We start from the raw sequence: 16,115 nt of genomic DNA on the forward strand, positions 1-16,115 counted from the left end.
CTGGCTCCACTGTGAGCTTTTGGAAGTTAAGGACTATGCCAGTCATTCATTTCTATACCCTCCAAGGACAGAAGTAGGCTTTCAAGAGCTAAATGTTGCATGGACAAATTAACGGAAAAGACCAAAGAAGGAACCTATTTAGATCCTGTCCCTAATAACCTCTGTATCATAACCAGGCACAGGAGATTAAGACAATGTTAGCAACGCCTTATGGTTCAACACATGGAGCCATAGCTTTCTTAGCCTAATGCAAGTCTGAACCTCTGAAACAATTAAGATTTGGAGTATCCAGAGAACTGCAGAATCTAATATCATTATTGTTATTATTATTACTTCCCATTCACAATGTAGCAACTCTCTGTCTAGAATTTTGCATGCAGCATCCATTCGTCAGGAGGCGGATTTTATTTCCCGAACTTCACTTTCCTTAAGGAACTTGATTCCTTAGGAGACAGGTACTAAGTGGAAGGCTGGAGGTTGACTCTTGGACTCTTCACCACCACCGTCTGTAGTCTAACTTCTAGATTCCCTGATTAAAAATCATTTTTAGTGATTAGGGCTGGTGTTCTACATGAATTTCTTATGGCCTTGACAGAAACACATCCTCAAGAGACAAAGACAGTGAGCTCAGTTTTCAAGAGCCAAGGCAAGTGGAGAATATATCATTCACTTAATGATATTTGGTTCTACTTTAACTAAGGCAAGACTGAAACAATGGCCTCTAATAGGTTAAAAAAGAAACAAATAATCTAGAGCTTTTTACATTATTTACAATTTAACTTCCAACTTTAGTAGATTTTCCTTACAGTGAACTTGAATTCAAGCAACTTGTTGCTTTTGTGGCTATTTTTTACACAAAAATTAGAAAGTACCTGCTTCAGAGACAGCTCCATGTTCAAGATGATTGATGAGTACTGAAAAAAGAAGTCAAATGTTAATAAAGATAATTAATAATGTATTTTATAGTAGCCAATATGTTGTTTTATCATGTACCAAAAATCTCTGAAGTAAACTTAAAGGGTCTGTTACACAGGGCGGAAAAGGATTTGAATGTTTGCTATTTCCTTTCAAGGTGTTATAAATTCCACCTTAATAGAAATGTTCAAAATAGGTATTTTAAAGTATCTTATTCCAGAAAAATTACCTAAATGTATGAAGAAACACTCCACATTGAAAATCGCTCCCAGTTACCCATAAGGCTTCTCTTTCTAAATCTGTTTATCTTAACTGCTTCCATATAATTCAAAGTAGCGTTGACAAGAACATCTCCATAATTATTTATTACCACATTCTGCTTTTCCTTAGATGGGTAGTTCAAAAGCTTGTTTAAGTAGCAGAGTTCTGAAGAGTTACAGTGCTCCTTGCTGATGAGCATGGCTCTTTCTGGAGCACTGCAAGCTACTGATACACGTGATTTTGTGATGTGAACTAATGTTAGCTTTATTTGTAGAAATTATGGCTTTGTGCATTCAATAGAAAATTAGAAACATGAACACAAAAGTTACCCAACTAAAGGATGGCAAGCTTCAAAAATTTTTTCATCTGTTTATCATCTACCAATCTTTCTGTTTATTACTCATTCATGTTTCACTGGTCAATATTTTCAAACTGATAAATAGAAGCAAATACCAAAAGTTTAAGAAAATACATAAAAAATGACAGAAAGATGTTAAAATGAGAAAGTTCTATCCAGTAACTTTTTTTTTTCTTAATGAAGAAAATATTATTGAATCTTAACGGTGGAATCCGAACAATTCCTCTTGACCACGTAAACCTTATTCTAAAGTGCTCTATGTGTTGTGGGAGTTATATTTTTGGCTTCGGGGTTCACACTTATATTTGACATCAGCTTCTCCCTCAGGAACCACCCAGGACTTGGTTTTTGGTAGATGCCACATAGCAGATCTTGTTCTAGTTAACTCCCTGACTACTATTATCATCACAATGTAAACAGGATCCTGTGGAATTCAGCATGTTAATTACTTCACTTTCCTCCCCATGGAGGGTTCTTCCCCATTTTAAGGAGGTAGGTTGTTCGCAGGGAAACAGCCCGATTTAATGAACTCTTTCAACACAAAGCTATGAAAGGAACAACATATTTTTTACAGGCTCCTCTCAGAGATTAAAATTTTATTTCTAATGTTATGCTCAGAAAATAATTTTAAACTAAATGTTACTAAATGTCCAAAAAGAACACCACAGTTCAAATGCACTGTTAAAAGACTATGGTCTCTGGGAAACAAACAGAGAGTTTTAGAAGGGAGGGGAGTAGGGAGATGGGTAAGCCTGGTGATGGATATTAAGGAGTGCATGTATTGCATGGAGCACTGGGTGTTATATGCAAACAATGAATCATGGAACACTACATCAAAAACTAATGATGTACTGTATGGTGATTAACATAATTAAAAACATGTTTCCTAAAAAAAAAAAAAAGAAAAGAAAAGAAAGAAACACAAAATTTAATTCCCCCTCCCAAAAAAGTCAGACATTCCCCAAATCTGGAAAACTATGATTTTAGATCTACTAACTCTTTAGGGGAATGTAGCATACATAAAGAATGAAGACTTACTATCATGCAACTAAAAAAAAAATTCCTTACAGAAAAGTAGGGACCTGTGATTTACACACTCTTCCAGTTTTCTGAAATTCAATTGAGGAAGAATTGAAAAGTAAAATTTATGAAGTAGAAAAGCATCTGGATAGTCAAAGAGACCCCCGGCTTTCATCTACTGTGGTTTGTCTGACCATATGCTTAGAGAATAAAGTAATGAGGGGCAATCCCAGGAGCTCTGAATTTAGTGGTATTCTACAGGGAAAGGGGAGTCCCATTCTGAGTTGCTTTTACAACTTTTTTCCATTGCCTAAGGAAAAGGAAAATAAAGGAGCTAAGTGCACAAACTTCTCCAGGAAAAGTGACAGTGTATTTAAACATACTGTTCTAAACCAAGGGTTGTTAAGTTTCGTCGTCTCTTCTGGAACTCTGGACTGTCTTACCTTGAATACCTGCAACTCCTCCAACACTACTTCTTCCATATTCCACTTCTCCTTTGAAATGCTGACCACTTTGAGGACTGTCCCAATGTCTGAAAAAATACATTACCTATGATCCAGCTGTTTCTACTTCAGTGTTTGGCTGTAAGTATATAGCCAGCAACCCTCAAAATGTTTCCCTCATTTTTCTTCAATGCCTCTCAAGAAGTCAGATTAAATAAAGCATGCAAGAAGAAAGCTTAATGGATGGGATTCTCTCCTTCCAAAACATGATAGTTTCGAGCTCATAAAACACATACTTATAAAGAATATATTAAAAGATGTGTACTTGAAGTACATTCCTAGCCATATATATAATATATAAATATTGGTTTATATAAACATAAATATTTATAAATATGAGACATATATATAAATATATAAATATAGGTTGAAGTTATAACTAAAGTGGAATGACCTTTTTGTAACTTAATTTGAAAGGTGCAAATACACTAAAATAAATTTTTTTTCTCTTTCAGCATAAGACGTATTTATTCAGTACTTATATCCAACTTACCATGAAAGGAGGGATATATACCTTTTTAAATCATGTTAACAAATGATAAATCACTGAAGCCATCTACAATGTTGAAAATTGTAGTGTACTCATCAGACCTGTTTTATTTACAGAAGCCTTACTAATGGGCTAGAAACTGAAGTTTTGTTTAAAATTATTTTAGTTTAATTTAAAAGAGTAACCCAAATTTGAAAGACCATTGCAGTTTCTAAGGCAGCATGTTATTACAAAAAAACAATCAAAATCAAAAGAACGTTTTAGAAAAAAGAAAAAAAAAGTCTCACTTGGAAATTAACTTATACAAAATAGATGCTTTTAAATTCTGCCACTGGGTTGAAGAATATTCACATGTATGGTAATGATCTTATTTGCACAAAATAGTCTGAATTATTTAGCAATGTTTTTAAATGATTCTAGGATCTTTGAAAAATATTAAATATACATTTTCTAAATGTCATAATTGAAAATCTATCCATCTTAGTTACCTTATAATTTTCTCAGGAAAAGTCAGGTAGTACCACCTAGTGGCTGACTGGCATTTACAACACTAGAAATGTTGACCTAGGGATGCTTTGGACGGGCTTTGCAAATTATGTGGTAAACTCCTTGGAATTTGTGAGAGACTAATTATCTCAAATTTTGTCACTTCACTAGTAATCTATATAGTCTTGAGAGAATCACTTCCTTTCCTGGGTCTTGGTATTGCCATCTGCAACATAATCAGGCTTGACAACTGGGATTCCAGAAACGCCCTCTAAGTGGGGCACACACACACTCCCAGATAAACCCTACGTTTGTAAAACCAGTATATTTTAAAAAATAAAACTGTCTGTAGTTCTGAAAACCTGTTTCAATAAAAATGTCCATTTCTTGAAAACCCATTAATTTCTATTTCTTTATGCAAGACCTGATTCATGAAATCATATAACATTTATCCAGGATGAAGTACTTTGGTCTAAATGATGCATGTTACCTTTACTGCCATTAGAATTCACATGATATTTTATTAAATGATACTTTCCTCTTTCTTTTTCTTTTTGAGACATACTAAATATGCAATATTTCCCTTTCTGAAGAGAGATTTTAAAATTGTTTCATAATTACTGAGTTGACAGATGAAAAAATTAAATAAAATAGGCTCTAATTATGAAAGTGATACTTAATCCACAAAATTCAAGGAGAGGAAAAATAATTCCCAACAACTTTCTACTTTTAAAGATCTTTAAAATATGTTGCTTAATTTTTTGAAAAGCCATTTTAACTCAGTCAGCAATTCTCAAAATTGGGTGAAGGGATCCTTTGAGGGGGTTTGTCAAAAATCTCCCTAGAGACAGGAAAATGTGAAGTTTGAAAAGAAGCATTGCTTTGCTGTGCTCGTTTAATTTTAGTTCATAGTCAATCAACAAATATGTGTTGAGCACCTACTCAAGTAGGCATATTGTAGTCATAACATACAAATATATTTTGAAATCTCAAATAACACTAAAGCAGGCAGGGAGATATTTACAACAGTCACTTAAAAGCATGTGTTATGCAATGTTAAGAATACTGACTAGATATTAGCTACTAATTACCCAGTTCGATTTTGACCAATAATCTTTTGGAAGTTTTTGTTTTCTTTATCTAATACTGAAAAATGCTTTGGGAAGAAATCATAATCTGGTTTTAGCATACCTGTCCCAAGGAACATCACGTCATATTGGCCATCTTCTGCAACAACGTGATCCACCACAATCTGGGTCAGTCTGTAGTCCACATTGATCCTCTTGAATGTTGGTCCTCCCGCAACAGGGTATACTGATTTAAACATCACAGGGTGCCGCTTTATGAAACTGATGACGTCATCTGGGAAATCTCGGGTGGATTTAATCAGTGGATCATAGGTTTTGCTTGGACACTGAGAAGAAATGAGGAGAGGAGTAAAGACATTGTTCATGTACCTGAGGAATTTCTACCTACTTCTAATAAGGTTTTTAAGACTCATCATTGATAATATTAAAGGAATGGTCAACAGGATCAATACAGAATCACATGTCCTTGTATATAATAGCAGTTTATCTTGAATATATTTAAATCCAGTTTTCTCTCTCAAAGACACCTTAATTATTTTTTTTAAAGATTTTATTTATTTGACAGACAGAGATCACAAGTAGGCAGAGAGGCAGACAGAGAGGGGAAAGCAGGCTCCCCACTGAGCTAACAGCCCGATGAGGGACTCGATCCCAGGACCCTGAGATCATGACCTGAGCCAAAGGGAGAGGCTTTAACTCACTGAGCCACCCAGGCGCCCCACACTCTTTAATTATTAAAGTGGAATATTATTCAGCCATAAAAAAGAACAGAGTTTCATCATTTGAGACAACAAGGATGGATCCGGGGGACATTATACTAAGTGAAATAAGGCAGACAGAGAAAGGCAAATACTGTGTGACCTCACTTATATGTGGCATCTTAAAAACAAAAACACCAAAATCATAGATACAAAAAATAGATTGGTGGTTATCAGAGGGAGGGAGTGGAGGATTGGTAAAATAGGTGAAGGGGTCAAAAGGTATACATTTCCAGTTATAAAATAATCACCTCATGAGAATATAGTGGATAGAAGGGTGACTAGAGTTAATAACACTGTATTGCATATTTGAAATTTGCTAAGAGAATAATCTTAATATTTCTCTTCATAAGAAAAAGAATTTTATAACTCTGTATGGGGTATGTTAACTAGACTTATTGGATGTTTTTCAAGATATACAAATACCAAATCATCTGAAACTAGTTTGTCTCATCTGAAACTAGTATGTCCATTATACTTCAATTCAAAGTTGCATTTATTTTAAGTCCGTTATCTATGCCTATTTGGGATTTTGCTTTTGAAATACTCTTTCAGCTATACTAGCACAAGTGAAAATTTACAATTTCAAATCCAAGGCAATTTTCTTTTCTTCCAAAAAGTCTGACCTCAGAAAGCTGAATATAAAACCCCCATGCTACATATTTCTGTTGTCTTTTGAACTGTTCTGTTCTTGAATTAACTTCAAATCTCAAAAGACAACTGTCGTTTGTTGGCAGGTGAAATGGCTAATGGTCATCAAAACAGATTATCCTTGCTTATTCAGTTTTCCCAAGTTTCTCGAAAACTTTCTAAATAGAATGTATTTTTTTCCTGTATTTTCTGAAGTTTCCACAGTGAATTTGTGAGGAAGATTACTTTTTCCTATGTAGGTACATGAAATATGAGTTGAGATAATTAAGAAGAAATTGATCTATAAACAGGAGGAATGTATGAGAAACCATTATTTTCAATTTCTTTTCATTCATTTATGATTGCAGTTTTAAATTAAACCCACGATTATTAAAAATTAAATGGAACAAATTACCACATCATAAAAATTACTTGTAAAAGAGCTCTAATAGTTTTATACTTTAATTAGTCAGTTTTTTAAAGAACTCGTGTGAATATTATGCTGTGAACAATTCAACAGCTCTTTCCCTAAAGGATCTGTGGAGAAGCCATTCAGGGAATTTTTCACTTCTGTCTGACACTGTGTGCTTTTTGAGTTCACTAATTCAATAGTTAGCATACCCTGCCCCCTGGTGGTAAAACACAAACGTTCAAACTAGTACAAATTGAATTTGGTGTGCCTTTATCCAAAGAACACACAAATTCAAAGAGGATTCTTTTATAATTTGATTTTTTCACCAAATAGTTATCCTTCCACATGCCAAATCTATTTTGTTATTTCAAAATATTATAATTCATAAAGTTAATTCAGAACAATTCTGTCATCACATTTGAATTCTTAACAGACTAATACATTCTTGTGGAATGGAAAACTTTAGCTCTATGTTGCAGATGTAGAGAAGAAAATGAGTGACATTAAGGAAAGTCTATAAGAAAGCACTGATTTTCCCCCCTAATTTCACATTTAGACAAGTTGGAAACATAATCTCTTCTGAAATGAGCCATTTACACCAGGCTCTAATTAGAATCTTGTCAAGGCTTCAAGCTGTACTTCTCAGATCCTTGAACTCAAGAGGATCATTCTTAGGGAATGAAATATACTGGAGTTAGTCACAATATATGGCCCCGACCTCTAATTTTAAAAGAATAAAATCATAACGGGTCACTAAATTAGAAGAAATCTCAAAGAAGTTGTACTAAAAACTGTTCATGATTTTCCATTTGTAATTTGAGAGTATTTCTATCTTTTATAGAAATCTTGCATGTCTGGTCTTAAAACAAAACAAAACAAAACAAACAAACAAAAAAAACTAAGCTTTTCCTGATAGCTATTTATTTGTCCCAGGTCTGCACCAAAGGGTACAGCATATTAGCCATTTGGTAATTATTTAGCATATTCTTAACTGGATGCTGATCTAAAGATCTAAGTGTCTTTACTCATTGTTTCTAGCACTTAGCCTCCAGCCAAGTGGAATCTGTCAGCTCGATAATGGAAGGAACCCTATATTAAATAGATTAAGCTACAACTCAAAAGGATGTGGGGCTCAAATGATACAAAGCTCTTGCCCAATTATAGGCTGCACATTTGAGGCTAAGTCAAAGGCAACTTGCAATGGGCTTATGGCTTATACTGCCTGAGGTACAATCTGGATGGTCTATCATTAAAGTCAAACAAAAGCATGATTTTCCTTGCATTACATTTTTGAAACAGCCCTCCAACTTAAGAAAAAAAAATTTTTCTCTTGACTTTGCAGCTGTAGTTATGCAAGTAGGCAATTTCCAAAAGAAGTATCATGACATTCAAGCCATGGTTTTTGATACCAAAGTTTCAAATAATTAGGAATTTTGATATGAGTAAGGTATAAAGGAATGAAGACATGGACAATTTAGCAAAGAAGCAAACATGACAATTTTCCTCTTTGCTCACCTCTGACAAAAAAGATTGAAGGGTAATACAATCTAAGAAAAAAAGAAGAGAAGGAAAACCTGGTTTCCATTGACCATTATAAAATGATCTTTGGAAATACATTTTCCCTCCCCTCTGGCAGCTTTTCCATCTGGCATGCTGCCAGTGTTTGGATAAGATCTTTATCCTGTAGATTGCTGTGCATGATCTCTGAGGGCTGTGTCTCTACTCTGCTTTCACAAGCGAAAGTGATTTGGTAGAGTTGCTCCCTGAGGTTTAAGATAGTACGGTTTGAACTAAATATTGTTATTTTAGCACATTAAAAACAGTGAAATTTTTCCTTTGATATCATACAGCTGTGTAGCACACAGATCTAAAAATAACTAGAGATGCCAAGCAACCTAAGCAGGTAAGACTGTAAAGAAGGCAAGAAAAATCAGTGGGTTGGGCCGCTGCCTTCGGCTCGGGTCATGATCCCGGGGTCCTGGGATCGAGTGCCGCATCGGGCTCTCTGCTCAGCGGGGAGCCTGCTTCCTCCTCTCTCTCTCTGCCTGCCTCTCTGCCTACTTGTGATCTCTCTCTCTGTCAAATAAATAAATAAAATCTTAAAAAAAAAAAAATCCCATAAAGGAAAAGAGAAAGTGTGGGCAAGTGGTGCCTGGGTGGCACAGTCGGTTAAGCGTCGACTCTTGGTTTCTGCTCAGGTCACAATCTCAGGGTCGAGAGATCGAGGCCTGTGTCGGACTCTGTGCTCAGGGAGGAGTCTGTTTGAGGTTTGCTCTTTCCCTCTCCCTCTGCTGCTCTCTCTAAATAAATAAAATCCTAAAAAAAAAAAAAAAAAACCAACAAGGGAAAATGGTACATTGGAAGTAAATGATCAAACCCTAGGAAATGTTTCTATCAAAGCTATACATCTCAGGTATTAAAAATCTCGTGAATTTTTGTCTGTATGTACGTCCTCTTCATTTCTACCTGGTAGTGATGCAGTCTGTCTGACTCTATGGTAGAGGACCATTTATTTGGACTCCAGCTTTCTTAACATTTGCCTGATTTCCACCACTTCAGTTCCTATAGGAAATAAGTCAGGGAACTTCTCTGTCTCCACCTACTATGTTGAAAAAGGCGTACGTTAGTTTAAAATTTGAGAGGGAAAGAAAAGAGCTATACCAAAATTTGAAAGTGTAAGTTTCTTGCTGGAAACAATAGCAGCACAAGAGTGTTCCAGAAGAGGGACCTGCCTGGGCGCACCATGAAGGGAAAGGGGTGAGCCCGCCCGCAGCCAGCCCCGGTTGGGCACCCATCTCCCAGGGCCGGCTGCACGTATGGCTGGCAAGGTGTGACCGTCTTATGCTTGGTGGATCTGCCAGTTTGTACAGGGCCTTTAGCCGGGCAGTGGGAAGCGACGGAAAAGAGGAGAAAAATAGGTTTTATCCATTGAGAGCACTTTGCCCCTTGGCAAGGCACCAGACAGCTGTTAAAAGTTTTCTCCCCCTGCTGCTTCAGGCTGTTTTCTACAGGCTGCACTTTCCTTTTAAACAAATCAGAGGATTGACTCACGCGAGGGAAGAAAGACGCGGCACACAGGAAGACTAAACTGGGCTTTCATTTTTAGCAAGCTGAGAAAAATAAGCTACATATGGAAAGGAAGTCTGATTTGTATTTATATTAAAAAAAGGTGATTTCATAGGTGCCATCCTATCCCCCTGCTGATTCATCTAAGAGGTATTTTATAACACAGATGAAGGAAGATCCTGTATTTAATGTCACAGCCAGAAAGGCCAGGGGTACAAACATACAGATACATTTGTCTCTTTTTCTATCTTTTTTTTTTTGCAGTTAAAAACCCGCTTTCTTGTTCTTATATTTGAAAGTTGACTACTCTGCTATGTTTAAAAGGTAACAACAGCAACAACAAAAAAACCCCTCAAGTTTCCTCTTTATTGTTCAATGTCTAATAAAACAATGTGTCTTCTAACATTTGAAGAAATGAATTTCCTATATGCAAATATCCATTCCAAATTTTATTTAGCAAGTGAATTTCAACCTCTGGACCTAAGCTCCCCAGCTTATACAAAGGCTGGATTCTGTCTACTCTAACTGTGTAGAAATTTAAAGACGACAATTAAGCCAACAATTCTGGATCATTTACTTTCTAAGTTAAATAGTTTTAAGCTGAATTTAATCTTGCAAGAACTTTAACAAAACATGGCTGTAGCTCCTTCTCTATTTTAAAGTTTCCTTTCTTTTAGAGGAATTTCTATACAACAAAAAGGAAGACAGTATTGAACACAGTAAGTGATGTGGGATTTGGACAAATTCATCTTAAAAGAGAATGTTGGTCCCATGGAAAAGCAAGCTGAAAACCAGCTGAAAAGATGAATTGAGAAATGTTAGAGATCAGTTGTCTCTCACCTTTTCAGAGAAACACAGCCTGCATACAGTTAGTGGAAAATGATAGTGATGTTTTGTCATACGCCCTGTTAAGTGTAGTCAGATTTGGGAACTGAGAGTCAGGAGGCCCAGATTGTACACCTGCCTCCGCTTCTCTCTTCGGGAATCAAAAAGCTGAAGGGATAGAATTAAAGACAGCCTTGGTAAGAGGTAGGCCACGCAGCAAACAGATGTTGGGGAGAAAATAAAACTGAACTTAATATAGTTGAGGCCTCTACGAGCTAGTGGTGCCTAAAATGAGATCTTCCTAAAGTTCCCCACAAATTTTTAATAAAGTAGGACAGCTTTTCTTAAAAGGAAACAACAACAACAAAATGCTAGTCCTATTGTGCAGGTGCCTAAATCGGAAGCTAGTGTGAGATGCTGCAAGGGAATTCTTCTGTTATTTTTCAGTCCCATTTAGAAAGACTATCACAGTCTCGCACTATACAAACCAAAAGGAAGCTCAGGATACTATCCTTTAATCAAGCTTTTCATTTTCATGCCAGTATTGTTAACGTACAGTGCTATATGAGTTTCAGGGGTACACTGTAGCGATTCAACAATTCTATAACGTACTCAGTGTTCACCATGGTAAGTGCGTTCTTAATCCCCATTGCCTCACCCATCCCCCCACCCACCCTCTGGTAACCATCTGTTTATTCCCTACAGTTAAGAGTGTGTTTTTTAATTTGTCTCTTTTTCTCCCCTTTGTTCATTTGTTTGTTTGTTTCTTAAATTCCACATAGGAGTGAAATGATACAGTACGTCTTTCTCTGATTTATTCTGCTTAGCACAACACTCTGTAGCTCCAATCTTGTAAATGGAAAGATCTCATTCTTTATTACGGCCGAATAATGTGCCATTGTTTGTATGTATGTATGTATGTATGTATGTGTGGAGATTAGATTGATAGATAGATAGATGTAGATAGATATCTTCTGGATATATATCTTCTTTATTCATTCATCTGTTGATAGACACTTGGGCTGCTTCCATAATTTGGCTATTGTAAATAATGTTAAAATAAACACAGGAATCCCTGTATCCCACTGAATTCTCATTTTTATATTTTGGGGGGCAAATATCCAGTAGTGAGATTCCTGGATCATAGAGATCATAGGGTAGTTCTATTTTAAATTTTTTGAGGACCCTCCATACTGTTTTCCACAGTGGCTGCACCCGTTTGCATTCCCACCAGCAGTGCATGAGAGTTCCTTTCTCTCCACATCCTTTCCAGCATTTGTTGTTTCTGAGTTTTTGATTTTAGCTACTCTACCATTCTGAAGTGTGAGGTGATAGAGGATACTGTTTTTGAATTATGTATTTTTCTTTTTTCATGCTATGTTTGACTTTGGCCTTAAAACATTTCTTTTCTACAAGAAGAAAATCCTTGCTTGCTTGGGCCAGCTTACATCACAACTCGGACCTAGTTTAGATGAATGAAGACATACAATTCTAAGAATCATCAGCTTATGAAAAAAATGTATTATAGGAGTATGTCATTGTTCATGCAGGACAGTTTTGGTAGAACAGGAAAGAGAAGATAGGGTGCCTACAGAGTTTTGAAACTTGTGGATTCCACAATGATCACAGACCTCTACCGTTGAAAACTTGGGCCAAAGTAGAGATTGGAATGTTTAAGCAATTACTCTAGTTCTAGGTGAAATGCCATTGCATGGACCCAGTCCGCTACATAGATCAAGTTACTAAATATAGAACAAGTTATTAACATTACGTATTATTACCCTAAGACACAATTTCTCAGGGATTTGCTTTTTTTGAAGCAAAATCACAAATCAATCACAGTCAAGTCAGTGATGCTTTGGCACATTAAAAGTAAAAATGGCCTTCTTAGCTCAGGTGGACATGCCAGGACCCACAGCCGGTCCGTGGCAGCATATTTGATAAGACAACATTTCCAGTGGACCTGGAATCAAAAGAATCTTGAAACGTTTCAGTGTCTTTTACAGTGTTAGAAAGTTCAATAATTTGGTGGAAATAAATAAGGACTGTTAGACATATCCACACTCACATTCATAGTTTAAGAGATTTTATCTGATAGCAGAGAAGAGAGACAATAAGGGGGGTGGGGTGGGCAACATTTAGCCTTTACCTTTGATTTACTCTGAGAAAAGCCCATCTGAGGAATTCTACGCAATGGGGCTTCTTGTTTAGATAAGACTTGAGATGTTATAGGAAGGGAGAGATTTCATTGTTTTACATTTGGTGTTCGTAGTTGAAAAATCACTTAACATTAAAACAATGTTAATGTTGACGTTTTGTAGTGGGTTGGTTAAATGAAATAGCTAGTTGATTGAGGGGAAAAAAGATGTTCAATATTTCTAAAGATCTAAATTTCTAAAATAGAGCTGAAGAGGGGAGATGTTTATTCAGGGATTATTTGAGGTTTAATAATTGTTTGTCAAGTTTTTACAGAATACGAGGGCCAATAAATAGGAATAAGCAGGTTAGCCTAGTTGATTTGATATTTCATTTGACTTAAAGGCACCCATAGGATAATCAAATTATGGAATTAAAAGAGTGCCTATAACAACCTCTTTTTGCTTCCTACCGAAGAATGGAAACTTAGTTGGGAAAACCATGTGTAAGTTTTGATCTTTGCAAGTAAAGCTAAAACACTTCAGAGTAAAAGCAGTAAATATTTAGTAGGCAATGGAATTTTGAAATGAAGTTATTGTTACAAAATTAGAGGTTTAGAAATTGTCAGAAACTGTGGCAAAATAATTTGAAGAATAGTGAAACAGACGTTTCTTAAATATTTGAACCTCAAAAACAAGTCCTTCCCACATTTTGGCTATTATCAATAGTGCTGCAATGAACATGGGAATGTTAATCTCTTTTCAAGACCCTGATTTCAATGCTTCTGGATAAATATCCAGAAATGAGATTGCCGGATCATACGCCAATTCTATTTTTCATATTTTGAGTAACCTTCACACTGTAGGTGGAAACAGTGTAAATGTCCATCAACTGATGAACGGGTACAAAAATGTAATATATACACACAAAGGATTATGATTCAATCTCATAAAAGAAAGGAGATTCTTCAATATGTGACAATGTAGATGACCTAGGGCACATAAAGCTAAGTAAGTTAGTCCAAAATATTAAAAAAAAAAAACAACTGCATGTTTCCACTTACATACATAGTCAGACTCATAAAAGCAGAGGATACAACACTGGTTGCCTGGGGCGGGGGGTGTGGGGAGGAGTGGAAAGTGGGATGGCACTCATGAACAGGTTTACAATTTCAGTTACTCAACATGAATCAGTTCCAGAGATCTGTTGCACAGAATTTACCTACAGGCCATGGTGTATTGCGCACTTAAAAACCTGTTAAAAGTATAGCTCTCACAGGTGTTCTTAAGGCAATAAAACATTTTTAAAGTACTCTCTTCTCACCTTTTTGAGAAGGGAATGGCTTACCAACTGAAGCTCACTTTCAGGAAAACATTTGTTAACATTTTGCACGTTGGCAAGAATTATAAGATTCCTTATCAACAGAAAATAAAACTGCCAAGTAAATCAAATATCAAAAATGTAATCTTCTGCCTTTAAAAATCCTCCTGATTCTGCGTTTTCGAGCAGCCTGCTACTGTTGGCCTGACCTCAGTTTGGTTTCCATTTCTGACCTGTTCTGCTCACTGTGGATGCTTCCTTATTTTATTTCACGTGGAACTTACTATCAAGGCCTAAAGTTCAAAAATGATTGAAAAAGCCCATCTGAGCAAAACTCAGTTTGTTCAGGGATTCAGTTTGGACACCAGAGGGCAGGAGAATCCCTCGGAGTGAAGGAACGGATCCTTGTCCTCCGTGAGTTTCCAGGCTGCTTGACATTGTAGAGTAATGATGTCGTGGTAAAGCCAGGAGTTTAGGTTTGATGTTTTGTCACAGGAAGTACAGAACCGTGTCAAAACTAGAAAACGAAAGCAGCTGTGGTACACAGAAAGTCGTAGTGTTTATTGCCCTCAGTGATACCAGGGGGAGCACAACTTTAGAGGCAACCTTGATGAAAACATGAGTGGGGAAATGTAAGCGCAAAGGAGGTTTTTTAAAAATAACCTATTTTAAAAATTTTAAGTTCAGTGGAAAGTGGCTTTCACTGAAGATGTGGACTTTTTGTACAAAGCAAATGATTTAGCAATGGTTTTATTAAAGTAAGACGTGTGCCCCAGAATTACAAGAAAAGAAATGACAACCATAAGAAGGTGTCAACACTGCATTATTATCTGTGCAGAAAACAGATCAACCCTCGGGGAAACAATCTGTTTCTTTACTCACTTTGATCTCCTTGAAGGTAGAGTGGAGCGGAGGTTAACGGCATTTGATTCGGAGTTTCAGGTAGAGTTAAATTTAATCCCCGTCTTACCACTTCAGAACAAGAAAGACCCCTATGTTTAACTGAAAGTGTAAAGCAAAATAAACAACTTCTGACAGCAACTAGAATAGTCGTTTTTGTGTCTCTAAATTCTATAAAGAGGACATAATCTTCGTGATCAAAGTGAATGGTATTCTGCTGCTGTTTTTCTGGACTCTTTTTCTGTCTCCACTAAAAATACTGGCCCTAGTTGGGGCTATGAAAGGTTTACAGATCTTCCTACACTTACAGTGGGGTTACGTCCCAATAAACCCGTTCTAAGTTGAAAATATTGTAGGTCCCAAGTGCACTCATTACCCCTAACCTGGTCAACGTGATCGCTTAGCCTAGCCTAACTTAACCGTGCATAGAACACTTACATTCTTAGTCTACAGTTGGGCTAACTCCTCTAACACAAAGCCTACTTTATAATAAAGTGTTGAGTATCTCATGTAATGTATCGAATACTGTACTAAAGTGAAAAATAGAATGATTTTAAGTGCATGGATTGTCTAGCTTACAATAGTGTGACCATTGTAAGTCACAATGGTGACTTACACCATTGTGTGTGTGACCAGCTGGAAGCTGTGGCTTGGTGCCGTGCCCAGCCTCACCAGATTCCCGCACTATATATAACCAGCCCAGGAAAAGATCAAAAGTGAAAATTCTAGGTATGGTTTCTACGGAATATGTTCGTTTCCACACCATCATGAAGTCTAAAAATCAGAAGTCAAACCTTCATCAGTTGGGAACTATCTCTAGTTACGAGGCATAATTATCAAACCTTAGTTACAGATTTGAGTGTACTTACACATGTAAAAAAGTATAGGAATTTCTTGAGAAATACTGATGTTTAGAAAACCTAAAGAAATGATTCTGTTAAATGACA

At 36.3% G+C, this 16,115-nt stretch overlaps 1 protein-coding gene across 2 annotated transcripts in view; it reads right to left on the reverse strand.

The window, feature by feature from the left end:
- Positions 1-16,115, reverse strand: part of SEMA3D (semaphorin 3D) — a 202,989-nt gene that overhangs the window by 23,954 nt on the left and 162,920 nt on the right. For both annotated transcript variants that reach the window (XM_044245928.1, XM_044245929.1), the window contains exons 12-14: positions 5,225-5,447; positions 2,998-3,086; positions 873-914 (exon numbers count right to left, since the gene is read on the reverse strand). In XM_044245928.1, the coding sequence (XP_044101863.1) occupies positions 873-914; positions 2,998-3,086; positions 5,225-5,447 (354 nt within the window). The remainder of the gene's footprint in view (positions 1-872; positions 915-2,997; positions 3,087-5,224; positions 5,448-16,115) is intronic.

The sequence above is a fragment of the Neovison vison genome, chromosome 4 (genome assembly GCF_020171115.1).
Source record: "Neovison vison isolate M4711 chromosome 4, ASM_NN_V1, whole genome shotgun sequence".
NCBI classification, from domain to species: domain Eukaryota; kingdom Metazoa; phylum Chordata; class Mammalia; order Carnivora; family Mustelidae; genus Neogale; species Neogale vison.